This window comes from Salmo salar, chromosome 07, assembly GCF_965601325.2.
Source record: "Salmo salar chromosome 07, fSalSal1, whole genome shotgun sequence".
In the NCBI taxonomy this organism is placed as follows: Eukaryota; Metazoa; Chordata; class Actinopteri; order Salmoniformes; family Salmonidae; genus Salmo; species Salmo salar.
This window is the reverse complement of record NC_138297.1, coordinates 45,116,014-45,142,138: the sequence shown is the minus strand read 5'-3', so window position 1 is coordinate 45,142,138 and position 26,125 is coordinate 45,116,014. Positions and strand designations below refer to the sequence as shown.

At 44.8% G+C, this 26,125-nt stretch overlaps 2 protein-coding genes across 2 annotated transcripts; both read right to left on the bottom strand.

Moving 5' to 3' along the window:
- Window positions 1-1,370: 1,370 nt before the first annotated feature.
- Window positions 1,371-7,055, bottom strand: LOC106609182 (branched-chain-amino-acid aminotransferase, cytosolic-like). Its single transcript, XM_082977686.1, has 6 exons — window positions 7,002-7,055; window positions 6,454-6,596; window positions 5,868-5,953; window positions 4,356-4,496; window positions 3,994-4,068; window positions 1,371-2,406 (listed from the first exon to the last, which is right to left on the bottom strand). The coding sequence occupies exons 1-6, from the start codon at window positions 7,007-7,009 to the stop codon at window positions 2,368-2,370; spliced, it is 492 nt and encodes a 163-aa protein (XP_082833812.1). The 5' UTR covers window positions 7,010-7,055; the 3' UTR covers window positions 1,371-2,367.
- Window positions 7,056-7,742: 687 nt separating this feature from the next.
- Window positions 7,743-19,771, bottom strand: LOC145879940 (branched-chain-amino-acid aminotransferase, cytosolic-like). The gene is made up of 4 exons (XM_082977216.1): window positions 17,108-19,771; window positions 10,451-10,651; window positions 9,404-9,514; window positions 7,743-7,877 (listed from the first exon to the last, which is right to left on the bottom strand). The coding sequence occupies exons 1-4, from the start codon at window positions 17,177-17,179 to the stop codon at window positions 7,746-7,748; spliced, it is 516 nt and encodes a 171-aa protein (XP_082833342.1). The 5' UTR covers window positions 17,180-19,771; the 3' UTR covers window positions 7,743-7,745.
- Between the last annotated feature and the right edge of the window lie 6,354 nt (window positions 19,772-26,125).

The window sequence follows — 26,125 nt, the reverse complement described above, 5'->3', positions numbered from 1 at the left end:
TGGAGAATACTATAGTAAAAACGACAGTATTATCAGCAAAAACACTCAGTAGTAAATACTACAGTAATGTCTGCAAAAACATTACAGTCCGCAAAAACACACACAGAAAATACTATAGTAAATACTACAGTATTTAATTTGCATATACCTTGCCCATTTCCCTCCCCCATATCCCAGTTTGTGGCACACATAAGTGAGAAACCTACATTCCAAGTATAGACCATATATTGTGTTCCCTACAGGTTATAGAAAAGAGCAGAAGCTTCACTCTCCGTTCAGAACTCAGTCCTACTGACCTACAGGTTACGAAACATTTTCTTTTAGTATTCTATGTCAAAGATAATAAAACAAAAACACTACAGTAAATACTACAGTAATGTCTGCAAAAACACTACAGTAAATACTTCAGTCCGCAAAAACACTACAGTAAATACTACAGTATACTACAATCCACAAAAACACTACAAGATCAGGTACATATATATAGCTTGACAAGGAAAATTGGAGGACTTGGCTAAAGCACAGGCAGATCTGGAAACTAAGATACCACCCTGGGGTGTAAGTGAGACAGACAGAGAGGGATGTCTTTATTCTTTTGAAACTTTTGTGTTATGTTTACTGTTCATTTTGTATTGTTTATTTCACTTTTGTTTATTAACTATTTCACTTGCTTTGGCAATGTAAACATATGTTTCCCATGCCAATACAGCCCTTAAATTGAAAATTGAATAGAAAGAGAGAGAGAGAGAGCGAGAGAGAGAGAGAGAGAGAGAGAGAGGGGTGGGTGGGTGGGTGTAAGCTCCTAGCTCCAAGGCACTCTGCAGGGAGGCAATGAAGAAAACAGAAGAAGAGTGACAATAAAGAGGGGAAGGAGAGAAAAGAAAGAGATGATGGAGAGGACTAAGAGAGAGAAGAGAGAGAGAATAGAGGGAGATGAGATATATCCTCAGAGTCAAGAGGGAGAAGAGGGAGAAGGAGATGGGATGGAAAGGAGAAGTATGCTCCTGCAAACAGGCATATGTTGGGGAATTTGTTTACAGTTTCCTGTCCTGCATGCGATCAACAGCCAGTTAAAAAGGACTACAGTGCAAGGGGAAAAGTACTGTATCTAAGGCCTTGGGAGCTGGGAGCTGTACCATGGGGTAAGTTGGTGAGATGTGTGTGCTGGGCGCTATACCAGCCTGCCACAGGGCACAGGGCTGGAACCAGCACCAAACAGCCCTATTTTCACTGGGAGGCAGCTCAGCCAGGAACCATGGGCCCTGCCCTGGGGAACCACACACACAAGGGTACACACTCACAAAAACACATACACACACACACACACACACACTGTACTGAACATAATGCAGTAGACACAAATGTTTTGGTGCGTATTTATTATTTGGATCAACAGAACAGGCAATATTGTATCACTGGACGCATTGCATCGATGACATAAATATATCTCTTCCATCTAAGTATATATAGAACTTGACATAAAACAGATATTGTGCTTCACTTTCTAGGTACAGATAGAGAGATATCTGTCAATCAAGGCGATACAGGTCAACAGTAAATTACAGACATTGGTCCGATAGTACATCACCACACAAACGGCCAGCATTATGTTTGATTAGATATCACTATCAACAGATCGTAGATATAGCATACATTTTGACATTAAACGCCACACACTTGTTCGCGTACAGCAACTGGCATGGAATGATATTACTACTGCTTGTAGTGCTACTTCGACTTGTGCTTTCTTTGATACCAGTGGTTTGTGTATCATTCTACCACTCTAGGTTCCAAGCTTCAGACGTCAGGGATCTCTCTCACTCTGCTATATCAAGGGTTATTTCCAGTGCCCTCTTAGAATTCATTCATCCTTCTCTTTAAGCAGTACTAAAGTGCTTTCCTTGAGAAACTTGGTCCGCCATTTAAGCTCACTTTAAAACTGTTATATTTGTTCGAAAATAAAATTCTAAAACGCTCTATTCATTGCTAACGTTACTCCTCTCAATCTTCTGCTGGTCATATTTTAGTGAACCCTTTAGCAGGGCTGACACACCAGGGCAGACTGTTGAGATCTGCACCGTCTGTGGGTCAGTTCTGCGCAGGGCAGGGCGTGTGAACGGGGAAGTCGTGCACATTTTGAGCAGACTTAGAGTGGAATAATATTGCTACTGACCCGATGGGACTTCAAACTGAACATCCAGTATACTGCAATCTGAGAAAGATTATTGCACATTTAAAAGAGCTTACCCACATACAACATTGTACTGATATAGAGGTTACACGTGTGTGTGTGTGCATGTATGTCTGCGTATATGCATATACGGTTTGTGTGTGCTTGTCCCAGATACCCACACCACTGTGTCTTGGTTACACGAGGACAGACCAGTCACTCTGGGTCCGGCCGTACTGTGACCAAGGAGAGAAAAGATCATCAGAAGGTCAAAGGTTAAACTGGGGTCAAACAGGCATAAAAGCACAGGCCAACAATTACAGTAGCAGTCACAAACTGTTTTAACTCCTTGCCTACAACACAGTGAAATGGCGCAACCGAAAACACAAAACAAAAAAAAAAACAAATATCCCAAGAAATCTTGCGAACTCAGCCACACACAAAACAACGACCAAAATCAAAACAGAATGTTCCTGAACTGCGACAACCGCGGAGACAAATCCAATTATTTACGTCTCATGTTGCAAATTAGTTCTAATGGACAGAGTCGTGAAAATAAATAAGCGCCCGCAAAGAGAAACAAAAGCAATGCAATTTGTAATTAACATGAAAGAGAAACGGAGGACCGTGTTAGTAAACCCATCTTTCATCCCTCTTCTCATCCCTCGCTCCCCTCGTCTTAGACAACGCGTTTGTTTGTGCCCAATGTCTTCTTCTTGGGGAGGCGGACGCCGTTCTGTTTCTCATCCAAATTAAATGTCAACAGATTTAACATCAGGCTGGAGTTTTTTTTGTGCATTTTGTCGATGTTATTGTTCATTAGGCTCTCTCTCTCTCTCTCTCTCTCTCTCTCTCTCTCTCTCTCTCTCTCTCTCTCTCTCTCTCTCTCTCTCTCTCGCTCTCTCTCTCTCTCTCTCTCTCTCTCTCTCTCTCTCTCTCTCTCTCTCTCTCTCTCTCTCTCTCTCTCTCTCTCTCTCGCTCTCTCTCTCTCTCTCTCTCTCTCTCTCTCTCTCTCTCTCTCTCTCTCTGTCAAGCAGCGTCATTTGCAGCATCTTGGCTTTGATCACAAAGTCCGAGACAATAATTAGGTTTGTGTAATTACAGCAGGCATCTTAATGAGAGCTTTCAGGACTGTGTGTCTGCTCTATCTCCCATCCCTGCCCAGCCATTACTACATGAACCTCCTCCTATCTCCTCTGTCTGGCTGTGTGTCGGCGCCACAATGAGCTACAGGGGGGAGAGAAGCTATCGCTAGGGCCACACATACGCTCAGATAAGGTTTACACACACAGGCAGGCAGGCACGCACACACACGGATACACACACGGCACTAGTGGTTGGGAAGAGGAGACACACGCAAGCTCTCACACAAAGCCGTGGCAATGAGGAGATTTAGAGGGCAAACGATAATCACCTGACCTAGCCCCGACAGGGTGAAATTATACGAGGCAGAGATGAACACAAACTCACAGACGTGACGGAGAGACGGCCAGACAGAGAGAGAGAAAGATACTGAGAAAGATCTACACTGAATGAATGACCCACTCAGTTTAACACCCCCACTAGCAAAGGTATTCCACTTGCTGTCCACTTGCTGGGCTCAAATGAGTGATCCACCGCTTCGCAAAAACACACGTGACCGCCGACTCGACAACTTCTTAGCCAGTTGCACCTCCGAAAAGGTTCCAATTTGATAGAGCGAGTGGAGGTTACAATACAATCTACCTCTGTTACACCTGTCTCACTGGGCACACACTGGTTGAATTAAGTGACGTTGAACCAACGTGGAATAGATGTTGAATTGATGTCTGTGACCACCTTACCTGTATATCTGTGAGCTCCTTTCTCAGTCTAGAGGCGAGCTGGGGGAAATCCTCCTGGCAGGGGATGTGTAGGTTCTACAGACACACACACACACACACACACACACACAGTTTAAAAATACTACTTTCTGGAGTAGCTGTTCAGCGGTTTATGACAAAGTGTTAAACATGAAAGTGCTTGATTCAAATGTTTTGATTGCTTTCTTGATTGCATCATTCATCCATCCATTCAGTCATCCATCCATTCATTCATCCATCCATTCAGTCATCCATCCATTCATTCATCCATCCATTCATTCAGTCATCCATCCATCCATTCATTCATCCATATGTTTTAAGGGTAGTGAGTTGTGGTTGTGTACCTCTCCCTGGTAGAGTATGCGTCCCACAGGACTGACCACACATGCAGTACCAGAGCCAAACATCTCCTTAACTCGGCCCTCTTTCAGAGCACAGCGCAGGTCTGCCATGGTCAGGTACCGCTCACACACCTTAAACTCCCCCTAGAAGAGGAGAGGGAGAGGTGGATGAGGAGATAGGGAGGTGGATGAGGAGATAGGGAAGTGGAGGAGGAAAATATATATAATGAAACTCATACAAGGGCAGGCTTCTGTAAACGCTTAGCTTCTCATCTCTGCTGAAGACTTCCTGCATTCTGCACAATATTTCACTCTCTCCCTATATATCTCTCTCTATATATATCAGGGATCTCCAACCCTGTTCCTGGTGAGCTAACCTCCTGTAGGTTTTCACTCCAACCCCAGTGGTATCTTACCTGATTCATCTTATCAACTAGCTATTCAAATAAGGTGTGCTAGATTAGGGTTGGAGTGAAAACTTACTGGACGGTAGCTCTCCAAGAATAGGGCTGGAGAGCCCTTCTCTCTCTCTCTCTCTCTCTCTCTCGCTCTCTCTCTCTCTCCCTCTCTCTCTCACACACACACACACACACCCTACTGTGGCATCTTAGTTGCCAGATCTGCCTGTGCTTTAGCCACGTCCTCCAAGATTCCTTGTCATACTATACATGTATCTGATCTGGCAACCAGGCTACTGGTTTAATGGCCAGTGATAGCCACTGGTATAGTGCCTATGCCCCTGTAGCAGATCTAATTACCCCTGGTGGTATGTCCATGTGAGTGTCAAATCCATCTTTCCCTTAATTAAACCCAGAGTGCCATGGCAAGTTCAACCCTCTATCTTTCTCTTGCCCCCTAGCTTGTTTTGTTGTTCAACTATCTTATGTCTTACCCTTAGAGAACACATTGTACTTGCCCCCCTCTTACCCTCTCTATATACAGTATCAGTCAAAAGTTTGGACACACCTACTCATTCCAGGGTTTTTCTTTATTTTTACTATTTTCTACATTGTAGAATAATAGTGAAGACATCAAAACTATGAAATAACACATATGGAATCATGTAGTAACCAAAAAAGTGTTAAACAAATCAAAACATGTTTTAGATTTTAGATTCTTCAAAGTAGCCACCTTTGCCTTGATGACAGCTTTGCACACTCTTGGCATTCTCTCAACCAGCTTCATGAGGTAGTCACTTGGAATGCATTTCAATTAACAGGTGTGCCTTGTTAAAAGTTAATTTGTGGAATTTTTTTCCTTCTTAATGCGTTTGAGCCAATCAGTTGTGTTGTGACAAGGTAGGGGTGGTATACAGAAGATAGCCCTAATTTGCAAAAAAAAATCTAAAAACCTGTTTTTGCTTTGTCATTGTGGGGTACTGTGTGTAGATTAATGAGGGGGAAAAACGATTTAATCCATTTTAGAATAAGGTTATAATGTAACAAAATATGGAAAAAGTCAAAGGGTCTGCATACATGTTAAATGTACTGTATATTCATTCTCTCTCTCTCATACCCATTTCCTGGTCAGTTCCAGGATGCTCTGCCGCGTGATCCCAGGTAGGATTAGTCCATCCAGAGGGGGCGTTGCCAGCTCCTCCTCTGGAGAGAAAAACGTTGGATGAACAAATGAATTAAACAGATCATTTAGTGTCAATGGAATATCCAATCTGACCCAGTTTACAGAGATAAGAGAAGAGGTGAAGAACAGCACTGGCTATGTAAGACTGCAGCTGCGGTGATATACACTCGAACCACTAGATGTCGGTGCTGTACAATCAGACACAAAGATCAGTTTCCTGTTCGGTAACATTATGTCCACATCAACAGATCCAGAAGAGGATGGTCGTGTTCCCCCGCTCAGACGTTGCTGACGCATGCCAGATCTTACAATGCCTAGATAGGTATTTTAAGTATCAGCTAACCACGTCATATGTTCTAGAAATGGTGTGGCATGCAACCATTGGTTGATGCATGGAATGTCTGAACATGGGAACGCAACCTATATTTCCTTTGGCCTTGTCCAATTGCAATAGCCCGATTAAGGCAAAGGTATTATCTCTAATCTCATTGGCCATGACACTGAAAGTGATCATGATTACCTCCATTCTCATTATTCCAGAAGAGGAACATGTTCATGGATCCGACCTCTGTGATTTGATGGTCGTCTCCGTACAGCCAGAGGACCTGCTGGCACCCATAATCCACTGCTTCATGCTGGGCGTAGATAGACGCTCCATAGTTCCTGTAAACAAACCACCATGTTCATGTTCATTTTAATCCACAAACGAGAGCTGTCCGTTTACATTATAATTCCATGTGTCGTAATCCAAATGATTTGACACTGTTCCGTTCGTAAGAGTTAACTAGCGTGTGATCTTATTGTGTACTGTACATAAATCGTGTCACAATGAAATCCAAAGCTCTTTAGAGTTGAATCTGGTGTAAAGCTGTATTAGTACTGTTGGCAGGGTGGGAATATTAGGGTCAGGATAAATTAGTACCACACATTGCAAAGCAAGCATTTTTACTGCATCTCAAAAGAATACTACCATGTCTGATCTTCCTTTACTCAAAGGGTGCAGTAACCAAATTCAATCCTATCTGGTGATATGTTGGATATTTTACAGTTTCCAGTCTCTCCTCTAACCCTCCCATCTTACAGTCTCCAGTCCCTCCTCTAACCCTCCCATCTTACAGTCTCCAGTCCCTCCTCTAACCCTCCCATCTTACAGTCTCCAGTCCCTCCTCTAAACCTCCCCTCTTACGGTCTCCCGTCCCTCCTCTAACCCTCCCCTCTTACAGTCTCCAGTCCCTCCTCTAACCCTCCCATTTTACAGTCTCTAGTCCCTCCTCTAACTCTCCTATAACCCTCCCATTTTACAGTCTTTAGTCCTTCCTCTAACCTTCCCATCTTACAGTCTCCAGTCCCTCTAACCTTCCCATCTTACAGTCTCCAGTCCCTCTAACCCTCCCATCTTACAGTCTCCAGTCCCTCCCCTACCCTCCCATCTTACAATCTCCTGTCCCTCCTCTCCAGGCTCTGATGTATTTGGAGTCGGCCCAGAGAGAGACAGGTTTAGCTCCTGTACTGAAGAAAGAACCAACAGGACTCAGGATCACATAAAGTAGAGCATGGGACGGCTTCTTCACTCCTAGAGACCGCTAGGAAGGGACACAGGCCACACACACACACACACACACACACACACACACACACACACACACACACACACATGCCAATAGTTGACATACTCTTGAGCTCTTCACAACTTAATGATTACTACTTCACCAACAAGTATAGGGGAAGCTAGACAGAGGGAGAGCCCTGTCACAGCATATGAGAGTGAATGAGACAGTCCCTCACAGAAGGAGACAGAGAGTGGTTGGTTGGTCATCTCCTCACCTCAGTACCCAGGAAGGTGGGTCGGATGTAGAGACTGGCAGAGTCTGACTGGGGTACCCACTCCCGATCCACCTGTACCAGCCTCCTGATACACTCTACCAACTCTGCCCTGTCAAAGGCCTGGAGGAGGGAGGGGGGAGATGGAGAGAGGGAAAATGGGAGGTTGAGCCGGGAAAGGAGAAATGGGACAAAAATATGAACAAACAGAACATTCAGTGACTGCCGCAGACACTACAGAAAGTCATTTAGCACACTCTCTTATCCAGAGTGACTTAAAGTTAGTGCATTCATCTTAAGATAGCTTAGTGAGACAGCCACATACCACAGTCGTAGTAAGTACATTTTTCTCAATTAATTAGTTATCTGCAAAGTCAGTACTAGTAGGAAAAGCAATTTTGTTGATGTACTGGGGAACATTGTTCCAGTCTTGTACTTTACATGATATGATACACTGTAGATACTAGACACTGTATCTATACTGAACACAAATATAAACGCAACATGCAAAAATGTCAAATATTTTACTGAGTCACAGTTCATATAAGGAAATCAGTCATTTCTAGGTCGCAATTGTAAATGAGAACTTGTTCTCAACTTGCCTACCTGGTTAAATAAAGGTGAAATAAAAAATAAATACATTTGAAAAACAATCCTTGGGCCCTAATCTATGGATTTCACATGACTGGGAATACAGATATTCATCTGTAGGTAACAGATACCTTTAAAAAAAAAAAGGTAGGGGCGTGGATCAGAAAATAAGTCAGTATCTGGTGTGACCACCATTTGCCTCATGCAGTGTGACACATCTTCTTCACATAGAGTTGATCGGGCTGTTGATTGTGGCCTGTGGAATGTTGTCCCCCTCCTCTTCAATGGCTGTGTGAAGTTGCTGGATACTGGCAGGAACTAGAACATGCTGTGGTACACGTCGATCCAGAGCATCCCAAACAGCTCAATGGGTGACATGTCTGGTGAGTATGCAGGCCATGGAAGAACTGGGACATTTTCAGCTTCCAGGAATTGTGTACAGATCCTTGTGACATGGGGCCGTGCATTATCAGGCTGAAACATGAGGTGTTTGCGGCAGATGAATGGCACGGCAATGGGCCTCAGGTTCTCGTCACGGTATCTCTGTGCATTCAAATTGCATCGATAAAATGCAATTGTGTTTGTTGTCCATAGCGTACAGTATGCCTGCCCATACCATAATCCCACCGCCACCATGGGGCCCTCTGTTCATAATGTTGACGTCAGCAAACCGCTCACCCACACGACACCATACACATGGTCTGCGGTTGTGAGGGCGGTTGGACGTACTGCCAAATTCTCTAAAACAACGTTGGAAGCGACTTATGGTAGAACATTTTTTACATTAAATTCTCTGGCAACAGCTCCGGTGGGCATTAGTGCAGTCAGCATGCCAATTACATGCTCCGTCAAAACTTGATACATATGTGGCACTGTGAGTGGGCTTTTATTGTCCCCAGCACAAGGTTCACCTGCGTAATGATCATGTTGTTTAATCCGCTTCTTGATATGCTATACCTGTCAGATGGATGGATTACCTTGGCAAGGGAGAAATGCTCACTAACAGGGATGTAATTCTGAACTTTTTGTTCAGTACCATTGCCTGTATGTGTTCTTACCGGCAGGCAGGCCCTCTCTGCAGACTTGGCCATACGGTTCATGTTGAGCATGGGTCTGAAGAGACGGACTTTGTCATCAGTACCTCGGTATGCCTTCATACCCTCAAACAACTGACCACAGAACAGAGGAGAGGAAAGAGACAGGGGTTAAGACTGGCTGACAGGAGAGAACCACTGACCTCTAGTCATTCTCTCAACAGAGTGAATATACTAACATGTAAATGTAAACATAATGAATGAGGTCCAGAATGTGAAATTGGCTTCCTGAACCTATGTGTGTGTGATAGTAAGTTTCAGTACATATGAGCGTACCTGTGTTGGCCATTTATGTCCAATCCACTGTCCTTCAACTATCCTAGCTGTGCCTATTCTTATCAGAGCTACAATTAAAGTGTAGTACATTCATCTTAAGCTCTCAGCACAAACTCTCAGCATCTCAGCAGCACAGTCTGTTTCCTGATTGAAGACACTGAAATTGGGGCTGTAAGATGTGAAGACCATGGGGAAGGTCCTATACATAATTGTAGTGTAGATGCTGACCTGTACATTTTCACCAGTGTTGGAATTGCTCATTGGTAGGCTGGTTAGAGCCTGTTAAACCCCTCCTGTGCCAAGTACATTACATTAGCTACACATGCCTGCTTAAGCCTATTCCTTTTCATTTGGGACCTTTTCAGACTTTTCGTTTGTTTTGACAGTCGTTTTGCACATGTTTTGTTAATATTTCATTTTCATTTATATTTCATTCATTTTCGAACACTATAGTTTAATGAACCGGCACCTGATTTTGCACCTTTAACTTTGCCTCCTACTGCTTTTTTATATCCTTGAATTAATTCATGTTATTAGACCTATTTAAAATACATATAGATTGCCTAAGTTATTTTAGTACAAAATAAATACATAAAAAATGTAATGTATGTCATAAATCTACCAACATATTTCTACTGTAGTCTTCAGTACTATCAGGTGGGCAGCAAGAATGGACAGCATGAGCGTGAGATACATTAACTTTCTAACAAGGCCTAACAAGGTGGCGTTTCCTACCTGCACAGCGTAGTGCATGGCTGAGCAGGCCGGGTGGAGAGACAGGTTACCAAAGGGCTTGATGTGAGGCTTCTGCCAGCCTCCAGCGTTGGTCCACTCTATGGTCAGCATGTGGTCAGAAAACACAGTTCCAAACACCAGATTGGTCAGGTCAGGTTTGGCCTTGTGGGTCTGGGACAGCTCAATGACCAGATCAGCTACCTGGGGGGGAATATAGAGAACATGGTTTAGAAGTAAATTCATTATACACACTGCTTTAGGTGTAATATACTGTATGTCATTGTCCACAAACACTGTTGTAAAATGTATAGGTCAAAACAATGCCCATTTGATAAAGGAGTACTTTGGGGACATTTCAAAGTGAATTCATTCTGTGTTCATTTTTGTATCATCATTAGTACAGTGTAGGCCGACATGATCCCAATTCTAGCTCCAAGATGCCGGCATTTAGAAAAAGTTGTTGGTGCTGATATATTGGCGCATTGAACCATGTCGTGTGCCGTAGTTTTAAAAATTATGTGTATAGTGCTAAAAACAATGACGTCATACCTGAATTCCGACATCTTTAGGCACCTTCGCCATTGTACAGTAACGTAAACTTTTGTTACGTTACATCCAAATTCTAAAATTCATTCAATAAATAAAAATCCTCATCAATATACACACAATACTCCATAAAGACAAAGTGAAAACAGGTTTTTAGACATTTTTGCAAATTAATTAAAATGACAAACAGAAATACCTTATTTACATAAGTATTCAGACCCTTTGCTATGAGACTCGAAATTGAGTTCAGGTGCATCCTGTTTCCATTGATCATCCTTGTTTCTACAACTTCGAGTCCACCTGTGGTAAATTCAATTGATTGGACATGAATTGGAAAGGCACACACCTGTCGATATAAGGTCCCACAGTTGACACTGTCAGAGCAAAAACCAAGCCAGGAGGTCAAAGGATTTGTCCTTAGAGCTTCAAGACAGGATTATGTTGAGGCACAGATCTAGGGAAGGGTACCAAAACACTTCTGCAGCATTGCAGGTCCCCAAGAACACAGCCTCCATCATTCTTAATGGGAAGAAGTTTGGAACCAGCAAGACTCTTCCTAGACCTGGCCGACTGGCCAAAACGAGCAATCGGGGAAGAAGGGCCTTGGTCAGGGAGGTGACCAAGAACCTGAATGTCACTCTGACAGCGCTCCAAGGTTCCTCTGTGGAGATGGGAGAACATTCCAGAAGGACAACCATCTTTTCAGCACTCCACCAATCAGGCCTTTATGGTAGAGTGGCCAGTCGGAAGCCACTCCTCAGTAAAAGGCACATGACAGCCCGCTTGGAGTTTGCCAAAAGGCATCTAAAACAAGATTCTCTGTTCTGATGAACTCTTTTTCCTGAATTCCAAGCGTCACGTCTGGAGGAAATCAGGCACCATCCCTACGGTGAAGCATGGCGGTGGCAGCATCATGCTGTGGGGATGTTTTTCAGCGGCAGGTACTGCGAGACAAGTCAGGATCGAGGGAAAGATGAATGGAGCAAAGTCCAGAGAGATCCTTGATGAAAACCTGCCTCAGAGCACTCAGGACCTCAGACCGGGGTTGAAGGTTCACATTCCAATAGGACAACGACCCTAAGCACACAGTCAGGACAACGCAGGAGTGGCTTCAGGACAAGTCTCTGAATGTCCTTGAGTGGCCTAGCCAGAGCCTGGACTTGAACCCGATCTAACATCTCTGGAGAGACCTGAAAATAGCTGTGCAGCGACACTCCACATCGAACCTGACATAGCTTGAGAGGATCTGCAGAGAAGAATGGGAGAAACTCCCTAAATCAAATCAAATCGAATTTTATTGGTCACGTACCCATTTTAAGCAGATGTTTTTGCAGGTGTAGCGAAATGCTTGTGTTCCTAGCTCCAGCAGTGCAGAAGTATCTAACAATTGACAACAGTACACACAAATCTCAAAGTAAAATAATGGAATTAAGACATATATAAATATTAGGATGAGCAATGTCTGAGTGGCATTGACTAAAATACAGTAGAGTACAGTATATACATTTGAAATGAGTAAAACAGTATGTAAACATATTTAAAAGTGACTAGTGTTCCATTTAAAGTGACCAGTGATTCCATGTCTATGTTCATAGGGAAGCAGCCTCTAAGTTGCAGGGTTGAGTAACCGGGTGGTAGCCGGCTAGTGATGGCTATTTAACAGTCTGATGGCCTTGAGATAGAAGCTGTTTTTCAGTCTCTCGGCCCCATCTTTGATGCACCTGTACTGACCTCGCCTTCTGGATGATAGTGGAGTGAACAGGCCGTGACTCGGGTGGTTGATGTCCTTGATGATCTTTTTGTCCTTCCTGTGACATCGGGTGCTGTAGGTTTCCTGGAGGGCAGGTAGTGTGCCCCGGTGATGCGTTGGGCAGACTGCACCACCCTCTGGAGAGCTCTGCGGTTACGGGCGGTGCAGTTGCCGTACCAGGCAGTGATACAGCCCGACAGGATGCTCTCAATTGTACATCTGTAAAGGTTTGTGAGGTTGTTAGGGGCCAAGATGAATTTTGCTGTTGAGCCTTCTTTACTACACTGTCTGTGTGGGTGGACCATTTCAGATTATCAGTGATGTGTACGCCGAGGAGCTTGAAGCTTTTCACCTTCTCCACTGCGGTCCCGCCGATGTGAAAAGGTGCGTTCTCTCTCTGTTGATTAGTTCTTTCATTTTGTTAACGTTGAGGTTATTTTCCAAACTTGATGATTGAGTTGGAGGCGTGCGTGGCCATGAAGTCAAGGTTAAACAGGGAGTGCAGGAGGGGGCTGAGCACGCACCCTTGTGGGGCCCCTGTGTTGAGGATCAGTGTAATAGAGTTGTTGTTTCCTACCTTCACCACCTGGGGGCGGCCCGTCAGGAAGTCCAGGACCCAGTTGCAAAGGGTTTACACCCAGGGCCCCGAGCTTAATGGTGAGCTTGGAGGGTACTATGGTGTTGAAGGCTGAGCTATAATCAATGAACAGCATTCTTACATAGGAATTCCTCTTGTCCAGATGAGATAGGGCAGTGTGCAGTGCAATGGCGATTACATCATCTGTGGATCTATTGGGGTGGTATGTAAATATATAGTGGGTCTAGGGAGTCAGGTAAGGTGGAGGTGAAATGATCCTTAACTAAGCCTCTCAAAGCACTTCATGATGACAGAAGTGAGTGCTACGGGGCGGTGGTCATTTAGTTCAGTAACCTTCGCTTTCTTGGATACAGGAACAGTGGTGGACATCTTGAAGCAAGTGGGGACAGCAGACTGGGATAGGGAGAAATCGAATATGTCCGTAAACACTCCAGCCAGCTGGTCTGCATATGCTCTGATGATGCGGCTAGGATACCGTCTGGTCTGGCAGAATTGCGAGGGTTAACACGCTTAAATGTCTTACTCATGTCAGCCACGGAGAACGAGAGCCCACAGTCCTTGGGAGCAGTTCTGTCACGACTTCCGCCGAAGTTGGTCCCTCTCCTTGTTCGGGCGGCGTTCGGCGGTCGACGTCACTGGCCTTCTAACCATCGCCGATCCACTTTTCATTTTCCATTTGTTTTGTCTTTGTCTTACACACCTGGTTTCAATCCCCCAATTACATGTTCATTATTTAACCCTCTGTTCCCCCATGTTTTCTTGTGAGTGATTGTTTCTATGTAGGAAGGTCCGTTATTGTGAGCTCTGTTTTGTATTGCATTTATTATATGTTGAGTAAAATACGGTTATTTACTCATATCTGCTGTCCTGCGCCTGACCCCTATACACCAGCTACACACAGACTTCCTTACAAGTTCACCTTCAGGATATGTGGTTTCCAGTTTGCACAAAGTCCAGTGTAGTTCCTTGAGGGCCTTCATGGTATCGGCTTGAGGGGGAATATACACGACTGTAACTATAACCGAAGAGAATTCTCTTGTGAGGTAATACGGACTGCATTTGATTTGTGAGGTATTCTAGGTCAGGTGAACAAAAGAACTTGTGTTTCTGTACGTTATCACAGTCACAACATGAGTAGTTAATCATGAAACATACACCACCATCTTTCTTTCTCCCAGAGAGTTCTGTATTCCTGTCTGCGCAATGTACTGAGAACCCAGCTGGCTGTATGGACGGGGACAGTATATCCGGAGAGAGCCAGGTGTGCCAAGCTTGTAGCGTCATACACAAGAAGACTCAAGGCTGTAATCGCTGCCAAAGGTGCTTCAACAAATTACTGAGTAAAGGGTCTGATTACTTATGTAAATGTGAGACACATTTCAGTTGAATGCGTTCAGTTGTACAACTGACTAGGTATCCCCCTTTCCCTTTCCCTATTTTATAAATTAGCAAAAATGTCTAAAAAACTGTTTTTGCTTTGTCATTATGGGGTATTGTGTGTGGATTGATGAGGGGGAAAAACGATTTAATCCATTTTAGAATAGGGCTGTAACGTAACAAAATGTGGAAAAAGTCAAGGGGTCTGAATACTTTCCAAATGCACTGTATCTCATCAGGCGCTTCATAGTTCTGCAATTCTCCCACTGGCCAGTAGAGGACACTCCAGGCTTTTAACTTCTAAGAACATGAGCCACTCAATAAACAAACACAACCACAGAGGACACCTGACACAACCGCTCTCAGTGTAGGAGTTGCCTTTACCACAGTTCTAGGACCAGATAACTCTCCCCCAATCCTAACTTTAACCATGAGGGTGGTTAACCCTAACCCTAACCCAAATTTAGTCTAGATCAGTAGCTAAAGGCAAATGCTCTGCTGTGGTTTTTCTGCTCTCAGTGCCTGTCTGGATTAGGCCTGTTTCAGATCTACCCTTCCTGGACTGCATTTACACAGGCAGCCCAATTCTGATCTTTTTTCTCACTAATTGGTATTTTGACCAATCAGCACTGAAAAAGGTATCACAAGAAAAGATCTGAAGGGATTGGTCAAAAGACCAAATAGAGGAAAAAAGATCAGAATTGGGCTGCCTGCGTAAATGCAGACCTGTTGCAGCATTGCATAATCTCAGATTACAGAGGGGTAGTGCTGGCCAACAGTCTGAGAGAGCACTGTCAGATTACTCTCTCTCTTTCTCACAGTCACACTGTGACTACAGCATTGGTTACCAATGTTTTGGCCTAATATCGCCATTTACTTACCCAGCCATGAATCTGATCTATTGATATTTTAAACTTCAGTGTGATAAAATTGGATAAAATACAGTACATTTTCTAGTGACTATATCTTCTCATTAGTTCAGAATTCACACACATCTTTTAAGAAGCGCATGACAAATCACTTCTGACCTGCTGTGAAGAATCTGAGATAGGCCCATTTACAGAGATCCTGATAACTCTGTTGACTAATATAATTGCACAAGAGAGCACGACTTAGGTGAGGTGAATGAGTTCCAAGTAATCCATGTTCAGCGTAACATCACACGCTTCATTGGTCAGGGATTACCAAACTATAAATACTCTACATCCAGCTCAGGTGGGTCCCAAAACAGGAGTCAGATTCCTACAAGTGTGTACAGTAACAACACGGGGGTCTATAGCGTACACAAGCTAGGCTCAGATACAGTACTACAGAGGTGCTTGTAGTTCAAGACTAAAGACCTGATGCAATTATGAGGATGAAGCATCTATGAGGCCCTTTTCTCAGACGTTGATTAATTAATAACAGGCTTAATCCAGGCGTGAATGTCCACATCTTAAAATGGTCCTGCACAGCCCATGACAACTCTCTCTCTCTTTCTCTTCCTCGCTCTCACCCCTTTCTCTCCCCCTCTCTTTCTCCTAATCACCAAATCACCACCTGCGACTACCGCCTGCCTGGCTGTCTCCTCCCTGTGCAACGTTAGAGAGCAGAGTACATCAGAGCTAAAGCCTGTGGCAGATCACAGGTCACAGCCTGATTGACAGGTGGTGCTTAGTGTTATCTGGGAAAGTGGATTCTCTGTGGAGACGACACAGGACCTCCTAGATAGACCAGGGCCCTCATCCTTCTCTTTCTCTATACCTCTCTGAGGGCCACAAAGGGCCACAACATTGAGTATGTGGTTAGCACAGGGGTCTGGGGAGCACAAGCCAAACGAGGGGCCCCAAAAGGAGTTAACCCCCATGGATCTATAAAATGAACATCTCAGGATCTCCGGTGGATGTCTTTGACTCAGTTTTGCTGAGGCGGCCGTATTGTTGTTTCTGTAGGGGGATGTGTTTTTTTGTTGGATCTAACGGACTGAGAGGCATTAGGAGAGCCATGTGGGTGGGGGGAGGTGTCCATGCTGTTGGTGTGATCTGGACCTTTTGATTGACAACCAGGGGAGGTTTTATGAATATCAGAATCATATCCAGGAAACATCAAGATGGTGCAGCTGGGCTCCTCACTAAAGGCAAGTGATTCATCTGATTCAGCACACTGAAGTGGGCAGTTAGAGGGAATGGCGTCTCCAGTTTGCCATGCACTGACAAACTTCAAATGTCTTGTGATTGCAGTTCACGTGCAATAGAAACTCCCTAACGTAGCAGTATGTGCAATATCTGAACTGTTCCACGTTAAAATACCATTGCTGTACCACATGCCTTTGCACACACTTGAAATGAACGAGGAACAATGCTCATTGCTATGCATTATACCACAGGGTAAATGATTAGAACGTTACCTTGAAGCTGTGGATGCTGTCTTCCATGCCGTTACTGGTGGAAACATCATCACCAGAGCCCTGGGAGGACATTGTAAACAACTTTATATAGATGACAACTTTACATAGGATGTAATCAACTACATATAAGCCTAAGCTTATTAAAACATTCACACTCGGGTAGTGTATTCAGACAATGAGAGAGTAACAGGGTTAGTTCTTTTAAAATTATAATGGGTAACAGCATGGGATGGGGAGCAGGGAGAGATGGGGTTGTTGGAAAGAACAGTGAGGTTTGCTAACGTGAATTGAATGAGGATAGGACTAGGTATTTGTCTGTGAGGGTTAAATTCCCTGCTCTGCTCAGCACAGGAGCTCATTTTACCTGCAGCAAGACGATAGTCTGTCGCCAGGTGAACTGAAGGCTTGCATTTATATTAGGCTACCATTACTCCACAAGCAAAGGCCTAATCATATAATAATAACAGGCATAATAATCCTAACAATAATTGTGGTTGATTTAGATTCTATAATACAAGCTATTTTAACATGTGATCATGCAGTAAATACTGTGAAATAACGTCATTGATTACCCCTTATAGTTATTATGAGCCATTGGTAGGCAGCTAACAAATAGACATGCTGGTTATAAGAGCGACATGCGAATAACATGTCGTCGGCGTGATGCAGTTATATAAAATGTGTCATCATATGCTGCAGCTGCCTTCTCAAAACACATAGGGCTAGGCAATATAGATATGTTAAATCATTTTTTATGAAAGTATATATATAACGGACGCAGTTGAAACAAGTGCATTGAATTGTGCGCCTGCGTCAGGAATTCTTATTCCGTCATTTTCAGAAATAGGCAACGATAACGTATAGGTTAGCAGTGGCGTTGAGATCCAGCATGACCGTTTTTCGGTTACTGGAAAGAAGACGTTTACCTTGAGAGATGGAGCGTTCGCTGATGAGGGAACGGCTGTAACACTCGCCATGATGAATCATACGCAACCGAAGTCGCGCACTCGCTCTCTGTCACCAACACACTCTCCTAAACCGCTCACAGATGAATTTGTTCACTTTCAAACCCATTGTATAATGTTAGATCTAGGTGCCTGGGCCAACCACAAAATTGGTTCTCGTTGCAAATGTGTAATGTATTGGCCACTTTTTGGTGAATGACATTCTGTGGGACTGTGGGACAAATGTTATTGTGGAACAGCAGTCATGCTAAACCTTCACGCACATGGGACAGTTACATTATAAGGCTTAACCAGGGCTTTGTCAAGCAGGGCTGTCATAGATTTTCCATAAGGTTATCTATAGAAGCTTGTGTGGATATAGGCATATGTCCTTTTTACTACAGTAGCTTACGTCCAACTGTCCTCCCATTATTAGTCGTAGACAAGCTGTTTTATTTGTATATTATGGACATATTCAATCTCTCCCTATCCCAGTCTGTTGTCCGCACATGCTTCAAGATTTTCACCATTGTTCCTGTACCCAAGCAAGCTAAGGTAACTGAACTAAATGACTATTGCCCTGTAGCACTTACTTCTGTCATCATGAAGTGCTTTGTGAGGTTAGTCAAGGACCATATCACCTCCACCTTACCCGACACTCCAGATCCCCTACAATTTCCATACCGTCCCAACAGATCCACGGACAATGCAATCGCCACTGCACTACACACTGCCCTATCACACCTGGGTCTGAACTCATTCATGTGCAACTGGGTCTTGGACTTCCTGTTGGGCCGACAGCTCCTCCGCCACGCTGATCCTCAGCACGGGGCCCCCCAGGGGTGTGTGCTTAGCCCCCATCTGTACTCCCTGTTCGCCCACGACTGCGTGGCCACGCACGACTCCAACTGAATTATCAAGTTTGCTGATGAAACGACAAACAACGACAGAGCTGAGGGCAATGGCATCATGAACTTTACCCAGTACCAGGACATTTTAGACAAAAACCTGTTTGCCTCTGCCAGGAGGCTTAAACTTGGCCGCAGCCCATCAAAATCCACAAAGGAATGGTTAATTGACCACAAAATCAACATTTTGTAATTGCCATCTCAGTCTCTGGACTTTGACCCCATTGAAAACCTGTGGTTTGAATTGAATGGAGTGGTCCATAAGCGCAAACAAAGGATACTGGGAAATATCCTGTATGGAGGAATAGTCTAAGATCCCTCCTAATGTGTTCTCCAATCTCATAAAATATTTTAGAAAAAGGCTCAGTGCCATTATCCTTGCAGGGTGAGGTACAGTTTATTGGAAGTATGGGTTCCAATAATTTGTACCCCTATCTTTTTAGAATTTTTTTTTATCAAGTTCTCTTTCTCTGAGCAATTGTATTAGAATAAAATAATATAATTTCCCCCATACAATCTTTTTTCTCATCTTTATGAAAGTTGTCAATCATTTTGGACCTGACAATATGTGTCCAGAGGTAGGTTGCACCATTGAACAAAAATCTAAACGCAACATGTAAAGTGTTGGTCCTATGTTTCATGAGCTTAAATAAAAAATCCCAGAAATTGTCCATATGCAAAAAAATACTTTTTTCTCCCAAATTTAGTGTACAAATTTGTTTACATTCCTGTTAGTGAGCATTTCTCCTTTGCCAAAGAAATCCATCCACCTGACAGGCATGGCATATCAAGAAGCTGAATAAACAGCATGATCATTACAAAGGTGCACCTTGTGCTGGGGACAATAAAACGCCACTCTAAAATGTGCAGCTTGGTCACACAAGTTTTGAGGGTGCGTGCAATTGGCATGCTGACTGCAAGAATGTCCACCAGAGCTGTTGCCAGAGAATTGAATGTTAATTTCTCTACAATAAGCCACTTCCAATTTGAATGCACAGAGATACCGTGATGAGATCGTGAGGCCCATTGTCGTGCCATTCATCCACCGCCATCACCTCATGTTTCAGCATGATAACGCATGGCCCCATGTTGCAAGGATCTCTACACAATTCCTGGAAGCTGAAAATGTCCCAGTTCTTCCATGACCTGCATACTCACCAGACATGTCACCCATTGGGCATGTTTGGGATGCTCTGAAGCGACCTGTACGACAGCGTGTTCCAGTTCCCGCCAATATACAGCAACTTCGAACAGCCGTTGAAGAGGAGTGGGACAATATTCCACAGGCCACAATCAACAGCCTGATCAACTCTATGCAAAGGAGATGTGTCGCGCCGCATGAGGCTAATGGTGGTCACACCAGATACTGACAGGTTTTCTGATCCACGCCCCTACCTTTTTCTTTATTAAAGGTATCTGTGACCAACAGACGCATATCTGTAAGGCCTAATGAATTTTTTTTAATTGACTGATTTTCTTATATGAACTGTAACTCATTCAAATCTTAGAAATTGTTGCATGTTGCGTTTATATTTGTGTTCAGTATATAATATGCATTGTAGTATACAACAAACAGGTTTTCCTCCCTGGATTATCCCTGCTGTTTATGGCTTTTCACTTACTGTTCTTCTCTCATTTATATATTAAAATGTACACTTGAAGTCAGAAGTTTACATACACTTAGGCTGGAGTCATTAAAACTCGTTTTTCAACCACTCCCCAAATTTCTTGCTAAGAAACTGTAGTTTTGGTAAGTCGGTTACGACATCAACTTTGTGCATGACACAAGTAATTTTTCCAACAATTGTTTAAAGAAATATTATTTCACTTATAACTGTCACAATTGTGTGTAGGAATGGACCAAAGCACAGCATGGGTATCGTTCCACATATTTACATTTTCATGTGAAACTATGCAAGACAGACAAATTATAAACAAAAACAACAAACCGTGACGAAGAGGTGCTACCTGCATAAACTCAAAATAATCTCCCACAAACACTAGTGGGAAAAACAACAACTTAAATATGATCCCCAATTAGAGACAACGATGACCAGCTGCCTCTAATTAGGAATCATAAGAAAACCCCAACCTAGAAAAAAGAACCTAGAACACAACATAGAAAATAAATAAACTAGACAACACCCCCCAGTCACGCTGTCACAAAAAGAGCCGTGTTGAATAGACCAAACTGCCGCGGGAATATGGATGCTCATATTTTAATTTAAAAAAAAAGGAGTAAAGCATCCACTGGAAAAACAATACACACGACAGGAACAGTCTTACAGGCATACAAAAACGCAGTGCAAGAACAACTACCCACAACCCCAAAGAAAAACACACACACCTATATAGGACTCCCAATCAAAGGCAACTCAACACACCTGCCTTCAATTGGAAGTCCCAATCACCAACACAAACATTCACACACACAAAACTGCCATGTCCTGACCCCAAAACTAATACAATAGCTCCATCTGTTGGTCAGCACGTGACAGTACCCCCCCCCCCCCCCCCCCTCAAGGTGCAGACCCCGGAATGCACCTACCAACAGAAAACACCAACAACAAAAAATCCCCAACAAAAACCCATTAAACAATAACCCCTAAACAATAAGGGAGGGAAGGGAGGGTGGCTGCCGTCAACGACGGCACTGTGCTACACCCTCCCTCCCCAACCCACCTATCCTGGAGTTGGCTCAGGTGCAGGACGTGGACCTCGCTCCACCTAGCTGCGCCGGGCAGACGGGCCACTCGGGCTGACCCTGGCTGGGCCGGAGGACAGGAGGGCCACTCGGGCTGACCCTGGCTGGGCCGGAGGACAGGAGGGCCACTCGGGCTGGGCCGGAGGACAGGAGGGCCACTCGGGCTGGGCCGGAGGACAGGAGGGCCACTCGGGCTGGGCCGGAGGACAGGAGGGCCACTCGGGCTGGGCCGGAGGACAGGCGGGCCACTCGGGCTGGGCCGGAGGACAGGCGGGCCACTCGGGCTGGGCCGGAGGACAGGCGGGCCACTCGGGCTATGCCGGAGGACAGGCGGGCCACTCGGGCAGCTCCGGGCAGTCGGGCCACTCTGGCAGCTCCGGGCAGTCGGGCCACTCTGGCAGCTCCGGGCAGTCGGGCCACTCTGGCAGCTCCGGGCAGTCGGGCCACTCTGGCAGCTCCGGGCAGTCGGGCCACTCTGGCAGCTCCTGACTAGCGGGCCGCTCTGGCAGCTCCTGACTAGCGGGCGGCTCTGGCAGCTCCTGACTGGCAGGCAGCTCTGGCGGCTCTTGACTGGCGGGCAGCTCAGGCGACTCTCGACTGGCGGGCAGCTCAGGCGACTCTCGACTGGCGGGCAGCTCAGGCGACTCTCGACTGGCGGGCAGCTCAGGCGACTCTCGACTGGCGGGCAGCTCAGGCGACTCTCGACTGGCGGGCAGCTCAGGCGACTCTCGACTGGCGGGCAGCTCAGGCGACTCTCGACTGGCGGGCAGCTCAGGCGACTCTCGCCTGGCGGGCAGCTCAGGTGACTCTCGACTGGCGGGCAGCTCAGGTGACTCTCGCCTGGCGGGCAGCTCAGGCGACTCTCGACTGGCGGGCAGCTCAGGCGGCTCTCGACTGGCGGGCAGCTCAGGCGACTCTCGACTGGCGGGCAGCTCAGGCGACTCTCGACTGGCGGGCAGCTCAGGCGACTCTCGACTGGCGGGCAGCTCAGGCGACTCTCGCCTGGCGGGCAGCTCAGGTGACTCTCGACTGGCGGGCAGCTCAGGTGACTCTCGACTGGCGGGCAGCTCAGGTGACTCTTGACTGGCGAGGCTGGGCTGACGCACTAGACGCCTGATGCGTGGGGCTGGTACTGGACATGCCAGCCTGGAGACACGCACCTCCATGCTAGTGCGTATGGTGGGAAACACCGGACCGTAGAGGCGTACTGGCGGTCTTGAGCGCAGGGTTGGCATCACCCCTTCCGGCTCGATGCCTTCTTCGCCCTGGCACATGCGGGGCGCTGGTACTGTGCCTACCGGCCTGAAAATCCCAGGCCTCACCACAGCCCCAACCCCAAAGCACGGGACCTGTCCAGTCTGCCCTACAAGGGTACGGGGTGCTGGCCTGGGGCTCCAATCTCGCCCTGCCAAATAGCCCTTGTGCCCCCCCCAAAAAAATTATTGGGGCTGCCTCTCGGGTTCTACCTGCCTCCCAGGCAGGTTGTCACAGTGGGCCCGCAACTGCTCCCATGTCCAGTCAATCCGCTCCTCCAATACTTCCAGCGACCAGGAATCCATCTCCTCCCGAGCACGCTGCTTCCAATAGTCCTCCTGTGGCTTCCTCCTCTTCCACTGCTTGGTCCTTTGGTGGTGGGTAGTTCTGTCACAAAAAGAGCCGTGTTGAATAGACCAAACTGCAGCGGGAATATGGATGCTCATATTTTAATTTTAAAAAAAGGAGTAAAGCATCCACTGGAAAAACAATACACACGACAGGAACAGTCTTACAGGCATACAAAAACGCAGTGCAAGAACAACTACCCACAACCCCAAAGAAAAACACACACACCTATATAGGACTCCCAATCAAAGGCAACTCAACACACCTGCCTTCAATTGGAAGTCCCAATCACCAACACAAACATTCACACACACAAAACTGCCACGTCCTGACCCCAAAACGAATACAATAGCTCCATCTGCTGGTCAGGACGTGACACACACCCTGACCTACTCTACCATAGAAAAATACAAGCTCTCTATGGTCAGGACGTGACAATAACTCACTGTGTCACAATTCCAGTGGGTCAGAAGTTTACATACATTAAGTTGACTGTGCCTTTAAACAGCTTGGAAAATTCCAGAAAATGATGTCATGGCTTTAGAAGCTTCTGATAGGCTAATTGACATAATTTGAGTCAATTGGAGGTGTACCTGTGGATGTATTTCAAGGCCTACCTTCAAACTCAGTGCCTCTTTGCTTGACATCATGGGAAAAATCAAAAGAAATCAGCCCTCAGAAAAAAAATTGTAGACCTCCACAAGTCTGGTTCATCCTTGGGAGCAATTTCCAAACGCCTGAAGGTACCACGTTCATCAGTACAAACAATAGTACACAAGTATAAACACCATGGGATCACACAGCCGTCATACTGCTCAGGAAGGAGACGCGTTCTGTCTCCTAGAGATAAACGAACTTTGGTGCGAGAAGTGCAAATCAATCCCAGAACAACAGCAATGGACCTTGTGAAGATGCTGGAGGAAACAGGTACAAAGGTATCTATATCCACAGTAAAACGAGTCCTATATCGACATAACCTGAAAGGCTGCTCAGCAAGGAAGAAGCCACTGCTCAAAAACCGCCATATAAAAGCCAGACTACGGTTTGCAACTGCACATGGGGTCAAAGATCGTACTTTTTGGAGAAATGTTCTCTGGTCTGATGTAACAAAAATAGAACTGTTTGGCCATAATGACCATCATTATGTTTGGAGGAAAAAGGTGGAGGCTTGCAAGCCGAAGAACACCATCCTAACCGTGAAGCAAGGGGGTGGCAGCATCATGTTGTGGGGGTGTTTTGCTTCAGGAGGGACTGGCATGCTTCACAAAATAGATGGCATCATGAGGATGGAAAATGATGTGGATATATTGAAGCGACATCTCAAGACATAAGTCAGGAAGTTAAAGCCTGGTTGCAAATGGGTCTTCCAAATGGACAATGACCCCAAGCATACTTCCAAAGTTGTGGCAAAATGGTTTAAGGACAACAAAGTCAAGGTATTGCAGTGACCATCACAAAGCCCTGACCTCTATCCTATAAAAAAATGGTGGGCAGAACTCTGTGCGAGCAAGGAGGCCTACAAACCTGACTCAGTTACACCAGCTCTGTCAGGAGGGGCCAACATTCACCCAACTTATTGTGGGAAGCTTGTGGAAGGCTACCCAAAACATTTGACCCAAGTTAAACAATTTAAAGGTAACGCTACCAAATACCAATTGAGTGAATGTAAACTTCTGACCCACTGGGAATGTGATGAAAGAAATAAAAGCTGAAATAAATCATTCTCTCCACTATTATTCTGACATTTCACATTCTTAAAATAAATTGGTGATTCTAACTGACCTAAGACAGGGAATTTCTATTAGGATTAAATGTCAGGAATTGTGAAAAACTGAGTTTAAATGTATTTGGTTAAAATGTATGTAAACTTCCGACTTCAACTGTATATTGTCTTCCATGCATGTACTACCCCAAGTTTATCAAAGCCTACTACAATAAAGCATACCATTGTTGATGCTAAAAGATACAGAGACGTCTCAAAAGACACAGGCAGGAAGAGAGAGAGAGAGCACGAGGACAACATTCAAGACAAAATATGCTGTGAAAAGTGTTAAACAGTGTTTCATTCTTCAGTGTACATGATATATGTAATACAGTGTATCTAACTATTATTATTGTACTTTAGTTGGTATGATACCATATTATGTGCTCTGTGTGTGTACTTACCGACAGGCAGGCTCTCTCTGCAGACTTAGACACACTGTTCATGTTAATAATCTTCTTCAGGATTGTAGGCTAATGCGATTAGCATGAGGTTGTAAGTAACAAGAACATTTCCCAGGACATAGACACACTGATATTGGCAGAAAGCTTAAATTCTTGTTAATCTAACTGCACTGTCCAATTTACAGTGCACATTTCTGAACATGAAAAGTTATTAATAAACAAGTTAGGCACATTTGGGCAGTCTTGATACAACATTTTTAACAGAAATGCAATGGTTCCTTGGATCAGACTAAAACTTTGCACATACACTGCTGCCATCTAGTTGCCAAAATCAAAATTTCACCTGGGCTTGAATAATACATTATGGCCTTTCTCTTGCATTTCAAAGATGATGGTACAAAAAAAATACAAACAAACTTAATTTTTTCTTTGTATTATCTTTCACCAGATCTATTGTGTTATATTCTCCTACATTAATTTAACATTTCTACAAACTTCAAAGTGTTTCCTTTTAAATGGTACCAAGAATATGCATATCCTTGCTTCAGGGCCTGCGCTACAGACAGTTAGATTTGGGTATGTCATTTTAAGCAAAATGTTTAAAAAAAGGGGCCAATCCTTAGCATGGGTCTGAAGAGACGCACTTTGTCAGAGAGAGTGAGAGATTTGAACTTGTATTGTACAAAAGATATTC

Excerpts from the sequence above, each read along its gene's own strand:
- LOC106609182 (XM_082977686.1), bottom strand. Across the intron at positions 4,497-5,867 it reads TGGAACTGACCAGGAAATGG|GGGGAGTTTAAGGTGTGTGA; the intron begins GTATGAGAGAGA and ends CTCCTCTTCTAG. Across the intron at positions 4,069-4,355 it reads GCATACTCTACCAGGGAGAG|AACCTACACATCCCCTGCCA; the intron begins GTACACAACCAC and ends GTGTGTCTGTAG.
- LOC145879940 (XM_082977216.1), bottom strand. The coding sequence starts at position 17,179 with ATGTCCTCCCAGGGCTCTGGTGATGATGTTTCCACCAGTAACGGCATG. Across the intron at positions 9,515-10,450 it reads CCATGCACTACGCTGTGCAG|TTGTTTGAGGGTATGAAGGC; the intron begins GTAGGAAACGCC and ends TTCTGTGGTCAG. Across the intron at positions 7,878-9,403 it reads CAGAGAGGGCCTGCCTGCCG|GCCTTTGACAGGGCAGAGTT; the intron begins GTAAGAACACAT and ends TCCCTCCTCCAG.